At 34.6% G+C, this 22,642-nt stretch overlaps 1 protein-coding gene and 1 long non-coding RNA gene across 18 annotated transcripts in view; one reads left to right on the top strand and one right to left on the bottom strand.

Annotated features, from left to right (window-relative positions):
• Positions 1–22,642, bottom strand: part of LOC143677848 (uncharacterized) — a 191,730-nt gene that overhangs the window by 69,837 nt on the left and 99,251 nt on the right. The gene's annotated exons all lie outside the window — the stretch shown is intronic.
• NUP35 (nucleoporin 35) overlaps positions 1–22,642 on the top strand; it is a 107,793-nt gene that overhangs the window by 28,287 nt on the left and 56,864 nt on the right. For 3 of the 8 annotated variants that reach the window (XR_013172933.1, XR_013172934.1, XR_013172935.1), the window contains 6 exons: positions 9,676–9,817; positions 12,477–12,546; positions 13,352–13,480; positions 14,573–14,737; positions 15,701–15,863; positions 16,767–22,433. Coding sequence is in view for 1 of the 8 variants with exons in the window: in XM_077154376.1 (XP_077010491.1) it covers positions 9,676–9,817; positions 12,477–12,546; positions 13,352–13,480; positions 14,573–14,737; positions 15,701–15,778 (584 nt within the window). In the remaining 7 variants the exon portion in view is untranslated. Of the gene's footprint in view, positions 1–9,675; positions 9,818–12,476; positions 12,547–13,351; positions 13,481–14,572; positions 14,738–15,700; positions 16,378–16,766; positions 22,434–22,642 lie in introns of those variants that run through there. The other 5 variants (XR_013172930.1, XR_013172929.1, XR_013172932.1 and 2 more) reach the window with 5 other exon arrangements.

Genomic DNA, 22,642 nt, shown 5'->3' on the forward strand with positions numbered 1-22,642 from the left:
TACAGATCAGCTTTATTCATATCTCTGTTCGAAGTCTGATCACTTTTTCAGCTTTTTAGTAATTGCTCTATAGAGTAATGCTGGCTTTCATAGCTTCAGAGTTCTAACTCAGAGTCTCAGGTGTACATAAGTACTTGAAGTTTCAGGGAATGGTCAGGTTATACACAAATAGCTCAGTATGTCAGAATTTAGAAATAGCAGTTCCAGCTCCTGGATATATGTGACTGCTGTAAGAGCTTACCTTCTAGGACCCTTTACAATAGGCCCCAACCTGATAACCCGTGCTTTCAACTTCAGTTCTCCGAGTTTGTGTATTATACTTGGTCTATATGAATGAAGCATGGTAATATCTGTATTTTTGTTTCTGATATTTCATTCAACATACTATCCTCAAGGTTCATTCACCTAGTTGGATGCCTCACAACTTCATTTCCTTCTTGCAGCCACTCTGTAGGCTCAGTAGTCGTTGTATGTATACACCAAGATTCCCCCTTCTGTTCCTCAATTGTTGTACCCTTAGGCCACATCCATCCGTTGAGACGATCAACACCAGTGTGCAAATGTCCATTCATGTTCCCACTCTCAATTCCTCTAGGTATATATCTAGCAGTGGGGTTGTAGGATCATATGACACCTGTGGAACCACCATACTGCTCTCTGAGAAGGGGCTGCACCTCTTAGCTTCCCTACCAACAGTGAATAGGTACATCTCTTTCTCCACATTTTCACTAGCACTTGTTTCTCTCTGTCCATTTTTAAACAGTTTTATTTGTGCAACATGCAATCTAATCTAAGAAAAAATAACAGTGGTTCCTGGTATAGCCACATAATCATGCCTTTGCCACCATAATCTATATGAAGACATTTCTTTTTCTTCTGCAAAGAATCCTACCATTTACATGTTATATTGCCACCAGCAATGAATGAGTATTCCTATTTTTCCATATTCTATCACTGGGAATTTTCTGTGTTTTAAATAGTAACTATTCTAGTGGGTATGAAATGGTTTCTCATCATTGTTTGAATTTGCATTGCCCTACTGGCTAATTGATGTTGAGCATCTTTTCATGTGTTTATTGGCACTATATATATATATATATATATATATATGATATATAGATATACATATACATAAGATAGATATATGTATCTTCTTTCAAGAAATGTCTATTCAAGTCCTTTTCCTGTTTTTATTTTTATTAGAGAAGTTGTAGGCTTAAAGAAGAATCATGCATAAAATACGGAGTTCCCGTATAAACACCCTATTATAAACACCTTGTATTAGTGCAGTACATTTCAATAATTGCACTATTAACTATAGTCTTTGGTTTACAGTAGGGTTTATTGTGTTCTACAGTCCTTTTTTTTTTTTAGTAACATATATGCAACCTAAATTTTTTCTTCCTAATCACATTCAAATATATAATTCAGTGCTGTTAATTATGGTTACTGTATTGTGCTTCTATTACCACAATCCATTACCAAAATTTACCCATCACCCCAAACAGAATCATCCCAAATAGAAATGCTGTTCAATTTAAGCATTAACTCCTTATTTTCTTCCTATATCCACCTTGGCCCCTGGCAATCTATATTCTAGTTTATGACTGTCTAAATTTGCTTACACTAATTATTTCATAGAAATAAGGTCATACAATATTTGTCCTTTTGTGATGTCTTGAAGGTTCATCCATGTTGTCTCATGTGTCAGAACTTCATTCCTCTTTTTTTTTTTTTTTAACTTTTGTTTATTGTATAATATAACATATATACAAAGCAAGGAAAGAAGAAAGCAAGTTTTCAAAGTGCTCTTCAACAGGTGGTTACAGGACAGATCCCAGAGTTTGCCATAGGCTGCCATACCATCATCTCAGATTTTCCCTTTTAGCTGCTCCAGAACATTAGAGGCTAGAAGGAAGAAATATTTTTTTGTCATCACAGTTGACTTTTTTTTCTTTTTTGTGAAAAATAACATATATACAAAAAAGCAATAAATTTCAAAGCACAGAGTAACAATTAGTTGTAGAACAGATTTCAGAGTTTGATATGGGTAGAGTTCCACAATTTTAGATTTTTACTTCTAGCTGCCCTAAAATACTGGAGACGAAGAGAAATATCAATATAATGATTCAGCAATATATTCGTTTGTTAAATCCTACATTCTCTGTATAACCCCAGCATCAGCTTTGATCCTTCTCCTGCTCTTTAGGAGTATTTGGGCTGTACTCTTTAGACCTGTTTGGGCTGTACCCAACATAACTTTTCACATTGGAAGGGGCTATCAATAATATGGGATAAGAAGATGGAACTAGCTGATGTTCTGGAGAGGCTTGCTCCTGTAGGTTTCAGGACTTATCTGGTCCAGGGGACCCTTCTGGAGGTTGTAGGTTTCTGGAAAGTTACCCTAGTGCATGGAACCTTTGTGGAATCTTATTGCCCTAGGTGTTCCTTAAGATTAGCTTGAATGGTTTTGGCAAGTTATGAAGTGAAGCTTTGTGTAAAAGTGACTTCCAGAGTCACCTCTCAACTCTTTGTGAACTCTCTCAACCACTGATTCGTTATTAGTTACACTTCTTTTCTCCCTTTTGGTCATGATGGCATTGTTGCTCCCCTAGTGCCAGGGCCAGGCTCATCCCTGGGAGTCATCTCCCATGCCTCCAGAGAGAGTTTCACCCCTACATGTCATCCCACATAGCAGAGAAGGCAGTGATTTCACTTGCAGAGTTGGGTTTAGAGAAAGTGAGGCCACATCTGAGCATCAGAAGAGGTCCTCCAGAAGTAACTCTTAGGCATACCTGTAGGTAGGCAAAATTCTGCTATATCCATAAGTTTCATAAAAGCAAACCTCAAGATCAGGGGCTTAGACTATTGATTTGGGTGGTCCTAATGTTTGACATAGTATCAGGGGTTTCCCTGGTGGTAAAGTTTAATAGTTCCATATTTTTTCTCCTATCCCTCAAGGGACTTTGGTAACACTTTTTGATTATCTGTTTAATATATTCTGAGATGTATCCAGGTATTACATTAAGCTATACAGGATTAAAGGCCCTCATTCTTATTCTGGGTTTCCCATGTTTCAGTTGTTTAAATGAGCTATCCGACAGGTTGAGTTAGATTATGTGCTATAAAAAATTTAGGTTCTACTCCATTCCTTTTTATGGCTGAATAATATTCCATTGTATGTATGTTCCACATTTTATCCATTCATCAGTTGATGAACATTTGGGTTGCTTCCTTCTCTTAGCAGTTATGAATAATGCTGCTGTGAACATTGGTTTGCAAATAGTGTTCGAATCCCTGTTCTTTTGAATATATACCTAGACATGGGCTTGCTGGTTCATGTACTAATTCTATACTTCATTTTCTGAGGAACTTTCCACAGCGGCTGTACCATTTTATATTCCCTTCAAGTGAATGAGTGTTCCTGTTTCTCCACATTCTCTCCAACACTTGTAATTTTGTTTTTTTTCTACTAGTACCATTCTAGTAGGTATGAGATTATATCTTATTGTGGTTTTGATTTGCATTTCCTTGATGGTTAATGATGTTGCACATCTTTTCATTAGCTTTTTGGCTATTTATGTATCTTTGAAGAAGTGCCTATTCAGATGTTTTGCTAGTTTTTTAATTTGTGTTTTTGCTTGTTGACTTTTAGGATTTCTCTTTAAATTCTGTTATTAAACCCTTATCAGATATGTGATTTTCTAATTATTTTCTCCTATTTTGTAGGATGTACTGAAGTTTTGAATTTTGATGAGTTCCCACTTATCTATATTTTGTTGTTTGTGTTTTTTGCTGTAAAGTTTAAGAAACCATTGCATAATATAAGATCCTGAAGATGGTCTCCTGTGTAGACCATCGTAGAACTTTCTTCTATGAGTTTTATGGTTCTGGTTCTTACATTTAGGTCTTTGATCCATTTTGAGTTGGATTTTGTATATGGTGCAAGATAGGGGTCCATCCACCCTCATTCTTTGGCTTATGGACATTCAGTTTTCACAGCACCATTTGTGGAAGAAGCTTTTTTTTCCCAGTTGAGTGGACTTGGCACCCTTTCAAAAATTAGTAGGCGGCAAATGTGAGGGTGATTTCTGAACTTTGTTTGACTCCATTGTCTATTTCGGTTCTTGTGCCAGTTGGATGAACAGCAACTTTGTATAAGTTTTAAAATTGCCAAGGGTGCGTCTTCCAGCTGCATTCATCTTTTCAAGATGGCTTTGGCTATTTGAGACTCCTTACTTTTCCATATAAATTAAAAAGAAATACATATTTTTAACTTACATTCATTGTAGGTTTACCGAAGAATCATGTAAAAAATACAGCGTTTCCATACACTATCCCCTACCTCCAATTATTAACACTTTGTATTAGTATGATACCTTTATTATTGATGAAAGAATATTATGATTGTAAAATTAACTTTTGTCCATAGTTTATATTAGGGTGTATTTTTTTCCCCCATATAACTGCCTTATTATTACTACCTTGCATTTGTGTGGTACATTTGTTACAATTCATGAAAGAACATTTTTATAATTGTGCTATTAACTATAGTTCATCATTTATGTTACGGTTCATTGTGTTAATCCTATGTTTTATCTTTTAATTTTTATCTAGTAACATTTATATGACCTAAAATTTTCCCTTTTAACCACATTCACGTATAACAATTCAGTGCTGTTAATTATATTCATAGTGTTGTGTTTTCATCACCATCATCCCATTCATTACCAAAATTTTAGAATCAACACACATAGAAATGCTGTACAAGTTAAACTCCCCATTCCCTATCCCCAGCCCAGCCCCTGATAACCTGAAGTCTAGATTCTAACTCTATGAGGCAAGAGATGGATATCATTCCTAAAAATTTTTAAGCTTGACTCTATGAATATATTGTGCTGTTGTCACTGGATAATAATCATACCAACTACATCATTTGTATTAAATACAAATATTGTTAAAATAATTAACTTTCTTGTGTTCTAGTCTATCTACTATCCCATTTGATTCTGAGCATGACAGGTAAGGCTAGTGTTACAGGTTCATTTATGGACATAATAACTGAGGAAACTAACATTTATTGGGCCCTTGAAATGTGCTCTCTTTCTCAGTCATTTTCATCTGTACTGGATTGGTATTTTATGTACATTTGTGTCTTACTTTTCTCATATGTAAATTGAAAATGGTAATTTCTATCTCATAAAATTGCTTTTCGTATTAAATATTATTACATGCAAAACAGCTGGAATAGGACCTTGTGTATAGTATAAGACATGCCAGCTATCATCATCATTAAATGTTATTATTATATTTGAGAAGTGAGGCTCAATAACTTGCCCTAGGTTTTTTTTTTTTTTTTTTTTTTTTTTTTTTAAGGGAAAGGATATTTTATTTTTTACATGGGCAGGCACTGGGAATCGAACCCAGGTCTCTAGCATGGCAGGCAAGAGCTCTGCCTGCCACTGAGCCACTGTGGCCAGCTCTTGCCCTAGTTTTAACAGTACGTGATAGAATTGCAATGTGAACTGACTACAAAACCTACCCTCTTCCTAATACTTGATGATCTCCACTGAAGTAAGTGATTAGCTTAGGGCTAGCAACACTTGCTTCTGCCATCCATTTGTGAGCTCCTAACACAGTTATATGTCGTCTGCCGAAAGATGAGATGTTGTGATATCTTTTTTCCTTTATACATTAAAGATATTATTATTTGTAATTCAGTAGCAATTAAAATATGAGGAATCAGCATAAAATAATCTCTCAAAATAATTTGGGGAAGGAACTCCTTGGACTAGGTTTTGGTGATTTACTTTGACCTTTTGAGACATAAAATCTTAAGAGTAATTTGACTGTTTAGCCCTTATTTGTGATGTGTCTCTTTGGTCATTGCATGTAGCTTGATAAAATTTCTTTGTATGGTTCTGAGTAAACAATTCTATATTAATAAATGGGAAATTTAAAGTTAGTTGGTAACCCTTTTTGCATCTCAACTTTGGATTTGAATAATGGCTTTATTATTCATTTCATAATAGGCTTCCTCCCTGTAAATTCTTCCTTTTAGACATATTTATAAAGCATATAGGAGTACTTGACATAAGATCAGCATTACCAAAATGTGTGTTTTGTGGGGTAAAATGTCATCAAGTAAGTATAGGAGATTTTGGATTAAAGAAACCTTTGAGAACGTTTAATATGCTAATGTGCATTGTAAATTTCCTTTAAGGTTAATGAAATATGCAAACTGTTCTAGTTTGCAAGCTGTTGGAATGCTTTTAAAAAGGAGAATTTATTAAGTTGCCAGTTACAGGTCTAAGGCCGTGAAAATGTCCAAATTAAAGCAAGACTATAAAAATGTCCAAGTTAAGGCATACAGACAAAGATACCTTGGTTCAGAAGTCCGATGAAGTTCAGGGGTTCTCTCTCAACTGGAAGAGCATGTGGTGAAGTCGGCTAACTTTCTTTCCTGGCTTTTGTTTCCTGAAGCTCCCCTGGGAGTGTTTTCCTTCTTCATCTTTAAAGGTCTCTGGCTTCCTGGGCTCTAAAGCTTTATCCAAAATTGTTCTCTCTTAAAGGGCCCCAGTAAGCAACCCAACCTTGAGTGGGTGGAGACACATCTCCATGGAAACCATCTAATCACAAGTTACCACCCACAGACAGAAATCCTGGAATGAGCTGAGACTCAGCATCAGGGTATTGAGAAAACCTTCTCGACCAAAAGGGGGAAGAGTGAAATGAGGCAAAATAAGTGTCAATGGCTGAGAGATTCCAAACAGAGTTGAAAGGTTATCCTGGAGGTTATTCTTATGCATTAAGTAGACATCACCTTGTTAGTCAAGATGTAGTGGAGAGGCTGGAGGGAACTGCCTGAAAATGTGGAGCTGTGTTCCAATAGCCATGTTTCTTGAAGATGATTGTATAATGATATAGCTTTCACAGTGTGACTGTGTGATTGTGAAAACCTTGTGTCAGATGCTCATTTTATCTACCTTATCAACAGACAAGTAAAACATATGGAGTAAAGATGAATAATAGGGGGAACAAATGTTAAAATAAATTTAGAGTGAAATGCTGGTGATCGGTGAGGGGTATGGTATGTATGAATTTTTTTCTGTTTTCTTTTTATTTCTTTTTCTGAATAGATGCAAATGTTCTAAGAAATGATCATGATGATGAATATGCAGCTATGTGATGATATTGTGAATTACTGATTATATATGTAGCACAGAATGATCAAAAATTAAGAAAAAAGTTACCACCCACAATTGGGTGGGTCCCATCTCCATGGAAACAGTCAAAAAAGGTCCCACCCAGCAATAGTGAATGAGGATTAAAGGACATGGCTCTTCTGGGGGTACACAACAGATTCAAACTGGCACAGCAGCGTTTTATGAAACTTTTGCCAATGAAACTGTTCTCCCCACCTCTCCCCCACCCCCTGCCTCGTTAAAGAATGTCTTATTACTAAAGCACATAATTCAGTAAATCCATTTATCTATAAATAGTTTGGAATGACTTAGGGTTTTTTTTTTATTAATTGTGAATTCAGGACAAAAGACAAGGTGGTAGACATTCATATAGTTAGAATGTGTTGAGTATGGAGTCTCCAGGAAATTCGTTAGTAAAACAGAGTGTGAGTTATGACCAGGGCACTGTAGAACAGTGATTCTCAAACTTTTTAGTTTCAGGGCCTCCTTTACATTCATAAAAATTGAAGACAAAAGAACTTGTGTTTATGTGGATCTTAGTTTCTGATTAGCATTAGAACTTTAAACTGAGAAAATTGTATTTAAAACTCATACACTTGTTTCACATAAACTTTTTTAAAATGAAAAATATTTTCCTAAAGAAGCTTTTGTGAGAAAAGTGACAGTTGTATGGTTTTTAAATCTTCTTAATGTCTGGCTTAATAAAATATTGCTGAATTCTCATCTATTTGCATTAAATCTGAATTCACTGAATAGTGTCAAGTAGCCTCTGGAAAAATTTGGTGTACACTCAAGATAGAGTAAAAATGGCAAATGCAACCTTATATTATGAAAATAAATTTGGCCACAGTGATCCCATGAGAGGGTTTTGGAGACTAGGGGTTCTCTAAACATAAAAGCCAAAGTCTTTACTGTGGCGTCCACAAGGCTTTTCTTCATGATTGGTATCTTATACTTCTCTCTGCTCTGACTCAAATCCCCTTTGGTTACTGAGCAAACAGTAGCCTCCTTCCTGCTTCTCAGATATCAGGCATGTCCTTGCTGTTTTCTCTGCTTAATATACACTTTTCCAACTATTGGCGTGTGTTTTAGTTTGTTAAAGCTGCCGGAATGCAATATGCCAGAACCGGCCCAGCTTTTAAAAAGGCAATTTATTAAGCTTCAAGTTTTCTAAGGCTATAAAAATGTCCAAACTAAGGCATTCACAGAAAGATACCTTGCTTCAAGGAAGGCTGATGGGTCTGGAACACCTCTGTCAGCTGGAAACACATGTGGCTGGCACCTGCTGGGGTCTCAGGCTTTTCATTTCAAAGGACTTCATGGGAGCATTTTTCTTCTGCATCTGGCTGTGTGGGTTTTGTCAGCACTGTTCAAGATAGTTCCCTCTTAAAGGGCTTTAGTATGCAACCCTACCTTGAATTGGTGGAATAGAAAAACTGGGACAACATATTTTGCCCCCTCTCCCCTCCCTTCATATCTTTGCTTTTATGGTACCTCAGTGAAATCTTTTTTAATTAAAATAAATTCTTCCTCACACATATATACATAATCTCTATCTCCCATCTCTGTTTTATTTTTTTCTATAGCATTTTTTAAAAATTTCTAACATACTGAATATTGACTTATTTGTGTTTTATCCACTGGAATTTAAGCTGACATGAGGGATGAATTCTTTGTCAAACATTGTTCACTACTGTCTCCTCAATACCTAGAATGATGCCTGGCACATATTTTTTCTGATGCATATTTAAGTGCTGAAAAAAATTTCTTGAATGCATAGTTACTACGACAGATGAAAGAAGAATGGTTTGTGTACTTTTTCATAAAATGAGTATAAATGGCATGTTGAATACACATACAATATGGTGCTTTGGATACATAGAATGCACAGTTGGTAGCTATTATTGAAGGATAAGAAAAAAAGTACAGGAGCATACATTTTAGCTTGAAATGACCTGAATAAAAGAAAACTGCATGCATACACATCTTAGGGGCTAGAATAGATTCTGTTTAAGGGCATACTGGAAAAATGAGACTGGAACCATATTCTTAGCCTAAGGCTATTTGGATTTGTACTGTGGGAAATGAGTAGTTATTGAATGGTTTTAAGGCATTAATGGTTTTAAGGCAGAGGTGCCACAATGAAAGTTGTAGGTTTGGGAGATGTATCCAGCAGAAATCTGTTAGGTTGACTGGAAATCATTCTGATGTTAGGCTTCACCAGAAATTAATAAAACACTTATCAGATTTTTAGTAAATAAAGCATTTTGCAGAATTATAAATTAAGCCTGCTTATTGACTACTACTTATTGTATGGTAGTATGAAATTATCATTTGATCATAATTGTGTTTTGATTTATTTATGTAATTTCCAACTTATATATTTTTTTCATTTAAAACTGAGAGCTTTGATTTAAAATAAACCAAATTGTTTGTATTGGCAACTAAGTAACTAAATATACTAATATAGGACAAAGTATGTTTAGTCCAGCAAATATTGGCCAACCACGAAAGACTACATTATCTCCTGCCCAGTTGGATCCTTTTTATACTCAAGGAGATTCTCTGACTTCAGAAGATCACCTGGATGACACTTGGGTGACTGTGTTTGGGTAAGGCTTCTGCATCAATTACCTTTTTAAAAAATTAGCCCATCTCCCCAGTTTATAATGAATATTATCAGATATGCAGAAAAGTCAAATTGTACTTCAAACACCGATATACCCACCACCTAGATTCTGCAGGTAGCAGTTTGTAACATTTGCTTTATCTATCCGTCTGTCAGTCTGTCAGTTCATTATATATATATTAGCATAAATTGCAGACATCACTAAAACATGTCACTCTGATACATAAGCATGCATATCATTAACTAGGGTTCAGTGTGCTTAGTTTTTTTTTTTTTTTTTATCATTTATCTCTTTATCTCTTCCCAACTTTCTCTTCAGCATTTTTGCTGGATTCTCTGGATTTTCTCTCTCTCTCTTTTTTTTTTTGCATAGGCAGGCACCAGAATTCGAACCCGGGTCTCCAACATGGCAGGCAGAACTCTGCTACTGAGCCACAATCACACTACCCTTTGCTGGATTTTTAAGCAGGGTTTTCCTTAGACTTAGGGAGTTTCTTTCCCTCTTTGTTGTGGCTATTTCTTTCCTTTAAGTAGACTTAACCAGTTTTGTTTTTTGTTTTTTGTTTTTTTTTAACATAGGCAGGCACCGGATCGAATCCGGGTCCTCAGCATGGCAGGAGAGAATTCTGCCTGCTGAGCCACAGTTGTACTTGCCCGATTTAACTAGTTTTGAACTAACAAATTGAACTTCATTTGTATATGCTATAACATCGAATTGCTACTTTGTAGACATAGAAATTAATAAAAGAATATTCAATATTGATAAAAACAAAGGATGCCAGTCTTAGATACAGTTTGAATGGAAAGGTCAAAAAATACTTTAAAGCACCTTAATCATATCGGATGAGGAAACTGAGAAACTGAAGTATAGACAGATAAAGTGATTTCTTCAGAGGAACACATCTAGTTGTCAGCAAAGCTTCAACAAAAACTCAAGTCTTTTTAAACAAGCTGATGTTTATACTATACTACATAAAGTTTGTTTATGAAAGCATAATTTGCCATACTGTTATAGGGCCTTACTATATTTATTTGGGAGTAAAACATACAAAAAAATCACAAGCTCGTTGAAGGAAGAACAGTATACGATGCATGTTTAATGGATTTTATGTTCTCAATTTATTTAAAATTTGAAGGTCTCCCTTCACCTATGCTCCAGCTAGTTTTTCTCCTTTGTAAGGTAGTCATGGCTGTTTCTTTTTTGTGTATCCTTCTAGAGAGATTGAATATGTTACTGATTCTATTTAAGTATAATGTAGGATTATTGTATTCCCTTGTTCTCCAGAAAATCTGCACTCAATCCTATATCAATAGCATTTAGGCTGGCTTCTTGCTTTTTTCTTTTTTCATTTAAATTTAAATTCATATATTCTTATGAAATGGCTTAATGTTTGGACATGAACATCTACTCCCAAGTCTGTTTTTCAGGATTGATAGTTATGGTGTCACAAATAATTAGATAAATTACGTAAAATACTTCTGTTAGTCCCTTTTTTTTTTTTCATTTAAAATACTGTTTTTTCAATGATTTATTTTCTGATGCTTTGGAGTTTTAGTAACCCTTTATATAAGTTAATTACAAGAAGCATTCTTCTCTAAAGGATAAAATATTTTATTTTGATCATTTATAGGGAAATACTTCTAAAATGCATTATATATGTTCTGTATCTTTTTCCTGCTGACTCAGAGTCATTTTGAAATAACATTCATTGTTTTAAGTTGATTCTTTTGAAGGGTATTAGAATATTCTACTCAAAGTGTTCCTATACTCCTAGAATTATTTTTATTTCTCAGGTACCATTCTTCCTTGTAGCTGTTTTTTCTCCTTTTCACTTTTCTTTATCTCTGCTTTGTAGACATGTCACCTCATTTGTTGTTTTGGATATTAGAAATCTCATATCCAAACTTATATAAAAAAAATAAAATTCCACTTCTGAATCCAGTGAGTATTTATTCATATAGATTTAATTGTGTAGAATTTTACATTTATTTTTGTGACTCAGAATTTTTTTTTTGTACTATGCTGATTCAAGCTCCAGATACGTGAGATTGTGGTTCAGTGAATCTCCACATAGATGGTTCTGTACCACAATAGCTACTGTTTTCAGATTGAAAATATCTCTTTTGCACTGTAGGCTATAAATAGTAACTCCTCATTATAAAATATCTAACCACAAAGAATTTTATCAAGAAGAAAGTAAAATAACATAGAATTTTTCCATACAGAGTTAATGTATGTTGAAAATTATCCATCCTTTTAAATGTTTCTGTACCATTGATGTGGTATAAATAGAAAATAAATACATTATTATTTAAAATTGCATGCAAACATCCACACAATGTAAACTAAACTATATACAGAACTTCAGCTTCATAGTTCTTTTCTTAGGGCTGTGAGAATGTCAGTGAGGTTGGAATTTTTAAAGATTGAGAGGTGGAATTTGACTGACTAAAAGCTCTTATTGTGGTATTTACTTTTGGATAACTGGGCAATGGTAGACTTAGTTGACATAAAGTGACATTGATGGATCTCCTAATGTTAGAGCTAGTTGGGGGAAATTTTCTGGAAACACTTGTGAGGTGGTAATTTGCATTTGTATTTTTTGTGGAAATTGATTGTTTTGTTTGGACAACTCTTTCAGGTTTCCTCAAGCATCTGCATCCTATATATTATTACAGTTTGCACAGTATGGGAATATCTTAAAACATGTGGTAAGGCTTAATTTTTATTTAATTCAAGAATTAGGTTGAGGGAAGGTTTGTGGGTTTTTTTTTTTAAGTTTTGGTAGAATACATTCTTCAGAGTCTGGAAGGCTAGAAATTGCAGTGCTTGATAAAAAGGGATAAGGGGAAAAGGAAGAGTATGAGAGATTCAGTAACACTCCCCCCCTTTTGTGTTTTTCCTTAAACAGTCCATAGTCTTCTAAAAAAGGATTATACCAAATGTTATATTACTGTTTTCTGATCTTAGCTTGTTTTATTGGAGATAAAGGGAAATAGGGAAGTCCGTGAGCTTATAGCAGTTTCAGGGGCTTTTTATTTTTTTTAGCGTAGTAGCCTTCTTTCCTTCCTTCCTTCTTTGCTTTCTTTCTTCCTTCCTTCCTTCCTCCTTCGCTCCCTCCCTCCCTTCCTCCCTTCCTCCCTCCACTTCTACAAAGAATATCTTACCTTGCACAATAAGTTATAAATAACAAATATTTTTTTCTTTTATTGGAGATTGACTTAGCTCCTGTAGAAAATGAGATTGATGAATACAGTTTAAAAAAATTTCATGGCGATTACCATTTAAGAATTACTTCCCCTTCAGCGAATATTTGCTGTGTACACTTAGAGAATTGATAGCTAGAGATTATGGAAACTTTATTATAGGATTTTTGTTGGACTTAATATTACAGTTAATTACAGGACGCCAAATGAAATGTAGAAGTAGATTTCTCTTCATGTGTTTTTATTTTCTAATGAATTCTTTGTGTTTTTGTTTTATATATTTTAATTTGAGAGACTTCATTTTTTACAGATGTCTAACACGGGAAATTGGATGCATATTCGTTATCAGTCTAAACTGCAGGCCCGGAAAGCCTTAAGCAAAGATGGGAGGATTTTTGGAGAGTCTATCATGATTGGTGTAAAGCCATGTATAGATAAAGTAAGTTATGCTGATGTAAGGGAAGTAGCTTAATCTACTCGAAGAGCGCAAGTGTAGGTGTTGACACTTGTGGTTTTGTCATTTTGCTTCATTGTATTTCTCTTCGATTGTAAAATTTGTTGTATTTATAGTATGCTTATTATTGTAAACCAACGATAATGTTATTACAGTTTAGAATTTAGAGGTAATCCAGTCCAATCCCTTCATTTTACAGATAAAGAAATAGAGGCCAAGAGGGCTTATATAACTTGTCCAAAGTTGTTAAAGGTGAGGTCCAGATTTGAGGTCTCTTGACTTTTAACCCATTTCTGTTTCTTCTGCAAGACCACATGAAATTCTTAAATATTTTAAAGGAATGATACTATTTGGAAATGAAATGTTTCACATGAATGGCAGCTGATGGTTAACTTTCAAATGGCTGAAAATTTTTGTTGGTCATTTTTATTTAAAACTATCTTAAAGTATTATATTTTTATTTATTTAAAATAGTTTATTTATGTAAGCAGTATTGAACACATTTAAACTTTTGTTTGTGGCTTATAAAATCATCATGAACATTCTTTAAACAAATATATGTGAACTTCTGTTATATACCAGGCACTGTGCTTGGTATTGGTAGGCACATGTTAGTGAACAAAGCAGACTTTGTTATAAGAATGGCTTCTTATAACCTGTTATTTTAGCTGTATAATTATAGTAGTTTGTGTAATTACTATATAGTGCTGCAACAGAGACTAGGGTAGCATTTGGGGTTACTAGGTTCCAAATAGCATCAGACTTATGTATTTCCTCTAGCCTCTCCAAGAATTCTCTTTTACTTCCTAGTTTATTTTCCCTTGCTGACCTTCCATATAAAATATTTGTTTTCCTTGTGGATCCATAGTTGCACTGAGGCTGTTTGAAGTTGTTGAAGTGTGGTTTTTGGTTGAATGTTACCTCTCAAATCCTAGGAAGCATCTATTTTTTTCAAACCTAAAACTATTTAAAGGTGACTTAGATCAAAGTATGCCTCTTTTAATAAAAAGTAGGATGCAATATTGTATGATATTTATTATGTTTATAATTAGAGGAATTGTTTCTTTTTTTCTCCAGAGTGTTATGGAAAACAGTGACAGGTGTGCTTTGTCATCTCCATCTCTAGTGTTTACCCCACCAATCAAAACCTTAGGTACACCATCCCAGTCTGGAAGTAATCCTAGGATATCTACCATGAGACCTCTTGCTACAGCATATAAAGCTTCTACTAGTGACTATCAGGTATTTTAAGGATCGAATAAAAGACATACGTAAAAGACTGACGTGCACAGAATATTTCACTCTTTTTTCTTTGGAATGATTTGTATGCCGTTAAATATCTCCTTTTGAGATGACTGTCTTGATGAAACTTTTAAACTTTGAATTCTTGATTTTTCTATTTTAAAGTTTGAATCTTGACTAATTGGAAAGTTATCTTGAATTTTTAAAAAATTTTGTACTTTTCTAAACATTTTGAGAATTTGTTATTTTTAGTTTTTTTTTTCCTTGTAGTTGCATACCTAAAAAGTTCTTCCTGTGGACATCTCTGACATGAAGGAATGAAATTTTATTAAATTGATGGCTAAATCTAATATCATAAATGAAGAACCTCAGATTTTAGTACTATTTTGATTACCAAAAGAAAACGTGGGCTAGCTCCTGTAATTCATTGAGCAAAGCTATCTCATGTCAAAGGAGTTTAAGGGAGAAGTTCATTTTCTTAAGAATGGCAGAAATATTGTGACTGTCATCAATATATTATTGTCCCCTCCCTAATTAACCCAGACTTAGAAACTTACCCATCTGTGAACACAGGACGTGAAACACAGCAAATAACACAGTTGTGCTTTAGTAGGGTAGGCAGTGACAGTTTACTCTTTTGAGTTCCCCTGAAATTAGGAGATCATCCATTTTAGAGTTGTTTTTTTCCTTTAGTTTTTTTTTCTTAACTGCCATTTTAAAGTCCTCATCATTTGGAACTTTCGCATTTTTGTTTGTTTTCCTTATTTAAGGGGCACATGTAATTTGCTTTGCCAAAGGAGTAAGATTTTTGCCATTCTTAAAAGATTTTCTATATCCATATTTTAATCTTTATACAATTCAGTGCTATAAATGCGGGTTATTTGGCTATTTTATCTACAGGTTTGACTGTGGCACTGAAGAAACAATCTAACAATTGTTTTGTGTATGTGTCTTTTTTAATAGGTTATTTCTGACAGACAAACTCCCAAAAAAGATGAAAGTCTTGTATCCAAAGCAATGGAGTACATGTTCGGTTGGTAGTGTAATAAAAGTGGAGGATTCAACTACAAAAATGGAGATTACTACACTAAAAAAAGAGTTAGCACAGTACTGCCAGTTTCCTTCGGTTAGTTGTATAACCACTCTTGGCATATTGGGATGCTATCTCATACTTCTTTTAGAAGCCTTTTTCTTTAAGGATACATACAGCATATTTGTAGCTTGCACTTTAAAAAGATGCATAAGAGAAGTTTTTAAGAAACTGATAATCCCTGTAAATAGGATTTTGTGCTTTCTGTGATAGTGCATGCTTAAACACAAAAAAACCCAGCATTGATTACTGTAAATTATATTATTAAATTTGTGGTGAGACTTCTTAGTCTGCATAAGAAGCCGGGATACATTTCATGAATGGGAATTGTGCAGCTGCTTCACCAAGACATAAAGATTATAATTAGAAGTTTGAATCATGGTCTTTTAATTTAGTTAGTATTTAATATTTTAATTATCTTTGCTTTTGTATATGTCCTGTTATGAATGGTCATCTTTCAATGTTCTTAATCCAAAACAGTCTTTTTAAAAACCTAGTACCCTACTACTCAAGTACTCAAGTTTCTTGTTAATAAAATTTGTTAATTATATGTATTGATTATTTTTTGAAAGGGTGATTTGTTTTTAAAGATTATTATGAAAAATTGTAAATGCTCACTGAAGTAGAATGTGTCATGAACCTTCATATATCTGTAATCCAGCTTTAATCGTCAGTGTTTTTCCATACTTGTTTCTTCTTCCCCCCTTTAATTTTACTTAAAACATACCGCAGATGTGATGTTATTTAGGATATATCAGAAAAGAGCTTTTCATATATAATTATGGTATAACACGCCTAATAAATATTAATAATATTTCTTAATTTTTAATATCTAATATTCAGTCCATTTTCATATTTCTTCTTTATCTACAAAATATATTTATGGTTGGTTTATCCAGAGTAGGTTTACACTTTGTATTTGGTTGTTTTGTCTCTTAGTGTCTTGAAATCTAATCTAGTCTTCCCTCTCCCTGACACCACCCAATACATCATGACTTGTTGAAGAAATCAGGTGAGTTTTCTATGGAGTGTATCTATATGCTTTCTGTGTATGTGTGTGTTTTAAATATATATAATTTTTTTTTTTTTACTGTATTAGTCAATTGCAGTCACTGTTCTTTTGTTCAAATTATCCCCTCTGACTAGTGAGAGCTTCAACAAACTGGTTCTCTTTTGTGAAAGTAGATTTTTAATTGAAATACTAGATCTTAGTACATGGCTCCGTGTAATCTGCATATTTCCTTGTCTTCAGTTATTTCTAAAAACAATTTAAATAACACATTGCATGTAAAGCTTTGATATACTTTTTAAATTGCATTAAACTTTCAACAAACAGTTTTGTTTGGTTTTCAGAGATGGAGTGATACTAATGATGATAGTGGATGATAGTCCATTTATTTTTGTACTTATAGAATATTTCAAAATTGGAAAATTTTTACATTGAAGTCTTTCTCTTCCACCTTAAAATAGAAGGATTATATTTTAAGTCCTGTTTCATTATGCACAGAACTTAATTATTCAAGATAGTACTGGCTACAAGAGTGCCATAGGAAAAAAAAAAAACCCTTGCATTTGTATTTGTGCTAAATGGCATTTTTGACAATTATTATTAAACACAAAATATTTGTGCCTTCCAAAAAAATGTTTTTCCTAATGGGTTACTGATGCTGAGTGTTTATCTCCCTACTGCACCATTTCTCCTGACCCCCCCGCTTACCATTCATTTGTCTGGATGGGGGTAGGCCCTCATTTTGGGGTGTGGTAGTTTGGGACTGTATGGACTTCAGAAAATCATATTCTTAAAGCTAATCCATTCCTGTGGGTGTAAGTAGGACTTTTTGTAAATAGAACCCTTTGATGAAGTTACTTCAGTTAAAGCATAGTCCAGGGTGGGTTTTAATTCTTTTACTGGAGTACTTTATAAGAGAATGAGATCGGGCAAAGAGGGAGAAACAAGGAGCTGAAAGCGATAAAACTTGGCATATAAGGAGGAGACCAACAGACTCCGCTATGTGCCTTGCCGTGTGGCAGAGGACCCAAGGATTGCTAGTAACCAGTCTTTGGAAAGAAACCATCGCCTGATGATGCCTTGATTTGGTCATTTTTTCAGCTTTAAAACTGTAAATTCCCATTGTTAAGCCAACCCATTTCATGGTATCTGTTTTCAGCAGCTTAGCAAACTAAAATGGAGCTTTGAGGTAGATCCGCTTCATATACTGAGCTATAGGTTAGAATTGATAGAGAATGGAGAGTGAAAGAGAAATGGCTTTGAATTAAAAGGCATACAAACTCTTTTTAGATCCTGTTAGGGACTGGACCTGTAATACCATGTAGATCATGGACTGGCTCCTATATTGGGTTATGTGGTAATAAGAATCCTGTCCACAGAAATAGAGTGGATAAGGTAAGATAGCCCAGAAAGATGAGAAAGTATTAAACTCCAGAGAAAGTTGGAGAGAATAAGCCAATTAATATATTTCAAATTCTTGTGATGCCTAGATCATCTTCCTGTTCTTTGATTTGTGAAAGATTGCAATAGCATTCAATAAATCATCTTTTTACTTCTACTGACTTGCATAGGAGTCTATTTCTTGTATATACTGGGCCCTGGCTAGGGTCTCATAAGGCAAGGCATGAGAGCAAGTAGTTGATTATAATGGTCTATGGAATATCTTAAGGAATGACTGCAACTGATTTTATTATATACATGTCTGTATTTTATCTTTGGCAATCTGATTTTCCTTGTCTGATAGAGAAACTTGAAGTGAAATCCTCCCTAGAAAGTGGTGTTATAGATATCTCTCACGTTTTATCTGAGGAATTTAATTCTTAGTGAAACTAGTATACAATAGATACCTAATGTTTTAGTTTCCCTTAGTGCTAAAATAAATACTGTACAATGGGTTGACCTAAGTAATGAGAATGTATTGGATTTTTTGAGGCCAAGAGAAGTCCAAAATCAAATCTGCATCAAGGTAATGCTTTCTTGCGGAAGACTGTGGCATTCTGGGACGGCTACCGGCAAACCTTGGTCCTTGGCTCTGCTGTCAAATAATGATGTGCATGGTATCCTCTCCTGGCTCCTCCTTTCTGTTCAGTGTTCTGTTGATTTTCAGTTTCTGGTTGCTCTCTTCACTCTTTTTCTGTGTGTCTGAATATTATTCTGCTTATAAAGGACTCCAGTAGTAGGATTAAGACCCATCCTGATTCAGTTGGGTCACACCTTAACTGAAGTAACCACATCTTTTATCATGGGCTCACAGCCATATAAATGGGTTAAGTTTAAGAATATGCTTTTCTGGGTTACATAGCACCAGTCTACCATATCTAGTATCAGCTGACCAAATGAACAGTCAAGTAGTATGCTAACTAAATATCTGTTTGTGACCATGTTAAAGTAATGGGAAAAAAAGGTAGTCCCCAGTATACTGGCTAGTAAACTGGCATTAGGTATTCTTTACTAAACCTTCCATTTGAATTTCTTCATATATATGTATAGTATACTTTTCAATTTCTTGTGGAGAGAGGAGTCCAATTCCAGCTCTATATTTGTACTTCCTGCTTAATCTAGGGCTACATTTTTGTTTTTGCAAAGTTAGAAACTCATGAACAATATTTACAATAAAACTGGATGACATGTTTTGTCCACAAGTGGTTGTGGACAAACTACCAGCAGCCACAGATATGTGTATTAGTGTCTATGCTGGAAGAAACTGAGGGATATAATGGAAATATGACAAACCTGAGAAGAGGAAAATCCCAAGTAGCTAGTAACTCTTCCCTGAAAAGCATGACTGGCCAATTTGAGAATAGCAGTTGAAACTAGACGGGGTTTTGGTCTAATATAATAGGTTGATTGTGGAGTAAAATGCTGGAGCCATTTGGTTTCTCTGATCTCTCAAAGGTAATTACCTTTTACTCCTTTCCCAGAGTGGGCTCCCCCCTCTGAGAATGCTAAGAACAATAGAGACTAAGGAAGAAAGAAAGATAATGGAGGGTTCCACATATTGGTGTTGAGAATGATGATATGGGGAAAATGATCTTTGACTCCTATTTAACCACATTCATGAAAATTATTTTGAGGTGGATGACATTTCTGAATATAAAATCTAAAAACAAAGCTTTTGGGTTTTGCTATTTAGTCATTGTAGGCATTTTTGGAGTCACTTCTTTTTACCATGGGTACATAGTATAGATAGTAGGAATCACTTTGGTAACCTGAAAATCTGGATGAAGCAGCAGCATATAAATACATAAGCAGTGTAGGTAATTAGGAGATTATGAAAAAGGCATCTCCCAGATGAGACAGGCTGTGCTGGTTTGAAAGGATGTATGCCCCCTAGAAAAGCCATGTTTTAATCAAAATCCCATTTCATAAAGGTAGAATAATCCCTATTCAATACTGTATGTTTGCAACTGTAATGAGATCATCTTCCTGGATGATGTGATTTAGTCAAAAATGGTTGTTAAGCTGGATTAGGTGACGACATGTCTCCACCCATTTGGGTGAGTCTTGATTGGTTTATTAGAGTCCTATAAAAGAGGAAACATTTTGGAGGATGGGCAATTCAGAGAGAGCAGAGCAGAAGGACATAGCCACAAGAAGCAGAATCCACCAGCCAGCAACCTTTGAAGATGAAGAAGGAAAATGCCTCCCGGGGAGCTTCTTGAATCCGGAAGCTAGGAGAAGAAGCTAATAGATGATGCTATGTTTGCCATGTGCCCTTCCAGATGAGAAAGAAACCCTGACCGTGTTGACGATGTGCCTTTCCAGATGAGCAGGAAACTCTAACTGTGTTCGCCATGTGCACTTCCACTTGAAAGAGAAACCATGAAGTTCATCAGCCTTCTTGAACCAAGGTATCTTTCCCCAGATGCCTTAGATTGGACATTTCTATAGACTTGTTTTAATTGGGACATTTTCTCGGCCTTAGAACTGTAAACTAGCAACTCATTAAATTCCCCCTTTTAAAAGCCATTCCGCTTCTGGTATATTGCATTCTGGCAGCTAGCAAACTAGAACACAGACAGAATTTCTATATTGACCTACTTGTTGGAATTTGAAATGAAACCAGATTCTCCTTTCCTCTAGGCCTTAGCTCAGTTTCTTTCCTTTGCTTGGAACACTTCCTTCCTTTACCCGGCTTAACCCTGTTCTTTCATGTCTCAGCTCAAGAAGCATTTCTATTAGATGCATTACTTGAACTTTTTCTGTTTCATGGGTATGGAAAATTGATTTAATGGACTACTGGATATGAACAACAATGTAGATAAATCTCAAAAACGTGAAAGAAAGTCAGACATAAGTATATATATATTATATGATTCCTTCTGAATGAAGTTCACGAAGGCAGTCTGCTAAGAAAAATCAGGACCAGTGGTTGTTACTTAGAGGTGGGTTGAGGATCGATCAACTGAAAAGAAGGAAGAAGGACCTTTCTAGGATGATGAAATTACTCTAGAACTTGATTGGGTGTTGGTTATATCAGGTGTAAATTTGTCAGAGCTCATTGATCTGTCACTTAAGATGTGTATATTTTACTCTAACTAGAGTATACTTCAGTAAAATTAATTTAAAGCATTAATCAAAATGAATGCAAAACAACATCAACACTGTACTGGACCATCAAATATGGGAGCTGTATGAAGCTAGAAAAGTTACCTGAACTTCCTTCTAAAAGTTCAGAAAAGCTAATTTCACACAAAAAGAACATAAAACTATAGTCATGCAAAGTCATTACAAAAGTATAAAGGGTAAGGAAGTATCATTCCCTGTAGGCATTTAAATGAATTATAAGAACTGTTTAGAAAATGAGAGAATAACAAAAATCAGAACTTGGGAAAAATTAGAAATAAAGTCTTTTCAGAAATGAAGAGTAAACTAGAATAAACACAAAAGCTTTACAACTGATAATGGCTTAAGAGAACTATAGAATGTAAAAAGATTTTAAAAATCAGAAAGAAATGAGATAAAAAGAATCAGTGGGAATGTGACAGATTTTAGTGATAGAAAAGAAAAAACTGAAGTAAAACAACAGAAAAAATGAATGTTTTGCTGGAAAGAAAAAAGATGAAACTACATACTGAAAGGATAATCTGCCTACATGAGAATATTATCTCAGAACAACTACCACCAATATATAAACTTTGAGTTTGGCTATCTAGATGAAAACATTATGTGACTTATAAGAACAAGACATAAACAGCAATACCACACCAGGAGAAAAAGAGTAACACATTTAAGGTATTTATGGGAAAAAAATGTGAAAAAAAGATTATATACCCAGAAAAACTATTTTAAATATAAAACTCACTGATCAGATATTGTCAGTATGCAAGAATTCAGAGTATTTTTCCCTTAAGTGCTTCTTGAGGACTGGACTGGAGAGAGTACATCAGATAAGCAAAATGACTAGAAAAACATTAGCAAAGTTTGGTCAGCATTAAGTTTATCACCTCACCTCACCAATGCTGAGGGTGTATTGCTTGGTTTCTCAACTCACTGGGTGGTTTTCCTCTCATCACTGTCTTTAATGTCTATTCAGATTCTAGGATGACAATAGTCAATTACTAATCCATCTGTAAACCAGGACTGGGTTTTTCTTTTTCTTTCTTTTTTTTTTTTTTTTTTTGTAAAGCTGAATACTCAGTAAACCCTATGGCCCTAGGAATATATATGTAGTCTGTAACCCTTAATAGGTTAATAGGTATGACCCTGAGAAAACCTCCTCTACACAAGAATGCCCATCGCAGCACTGGTTATAACAGCACAAAATTGGAAACAACCCACATGTCCATTGATCAGGGAGTGAATA

The sequence above is a fragment of the Tamandua tetradactyla genome, chromosome 3 (assembly GCF_023851605.1).
Source record: "Tamandua tetradactyla isolate mTamTet1 chromosome 3, mTamTet1.pri, whole genome shotgun sequence".
NCBI lineage: Eukaryota > Metazoa > Chordata > Mammalia > Pilosa > Myrmecophagidae > Tamandua > Tamandua tetradactyla.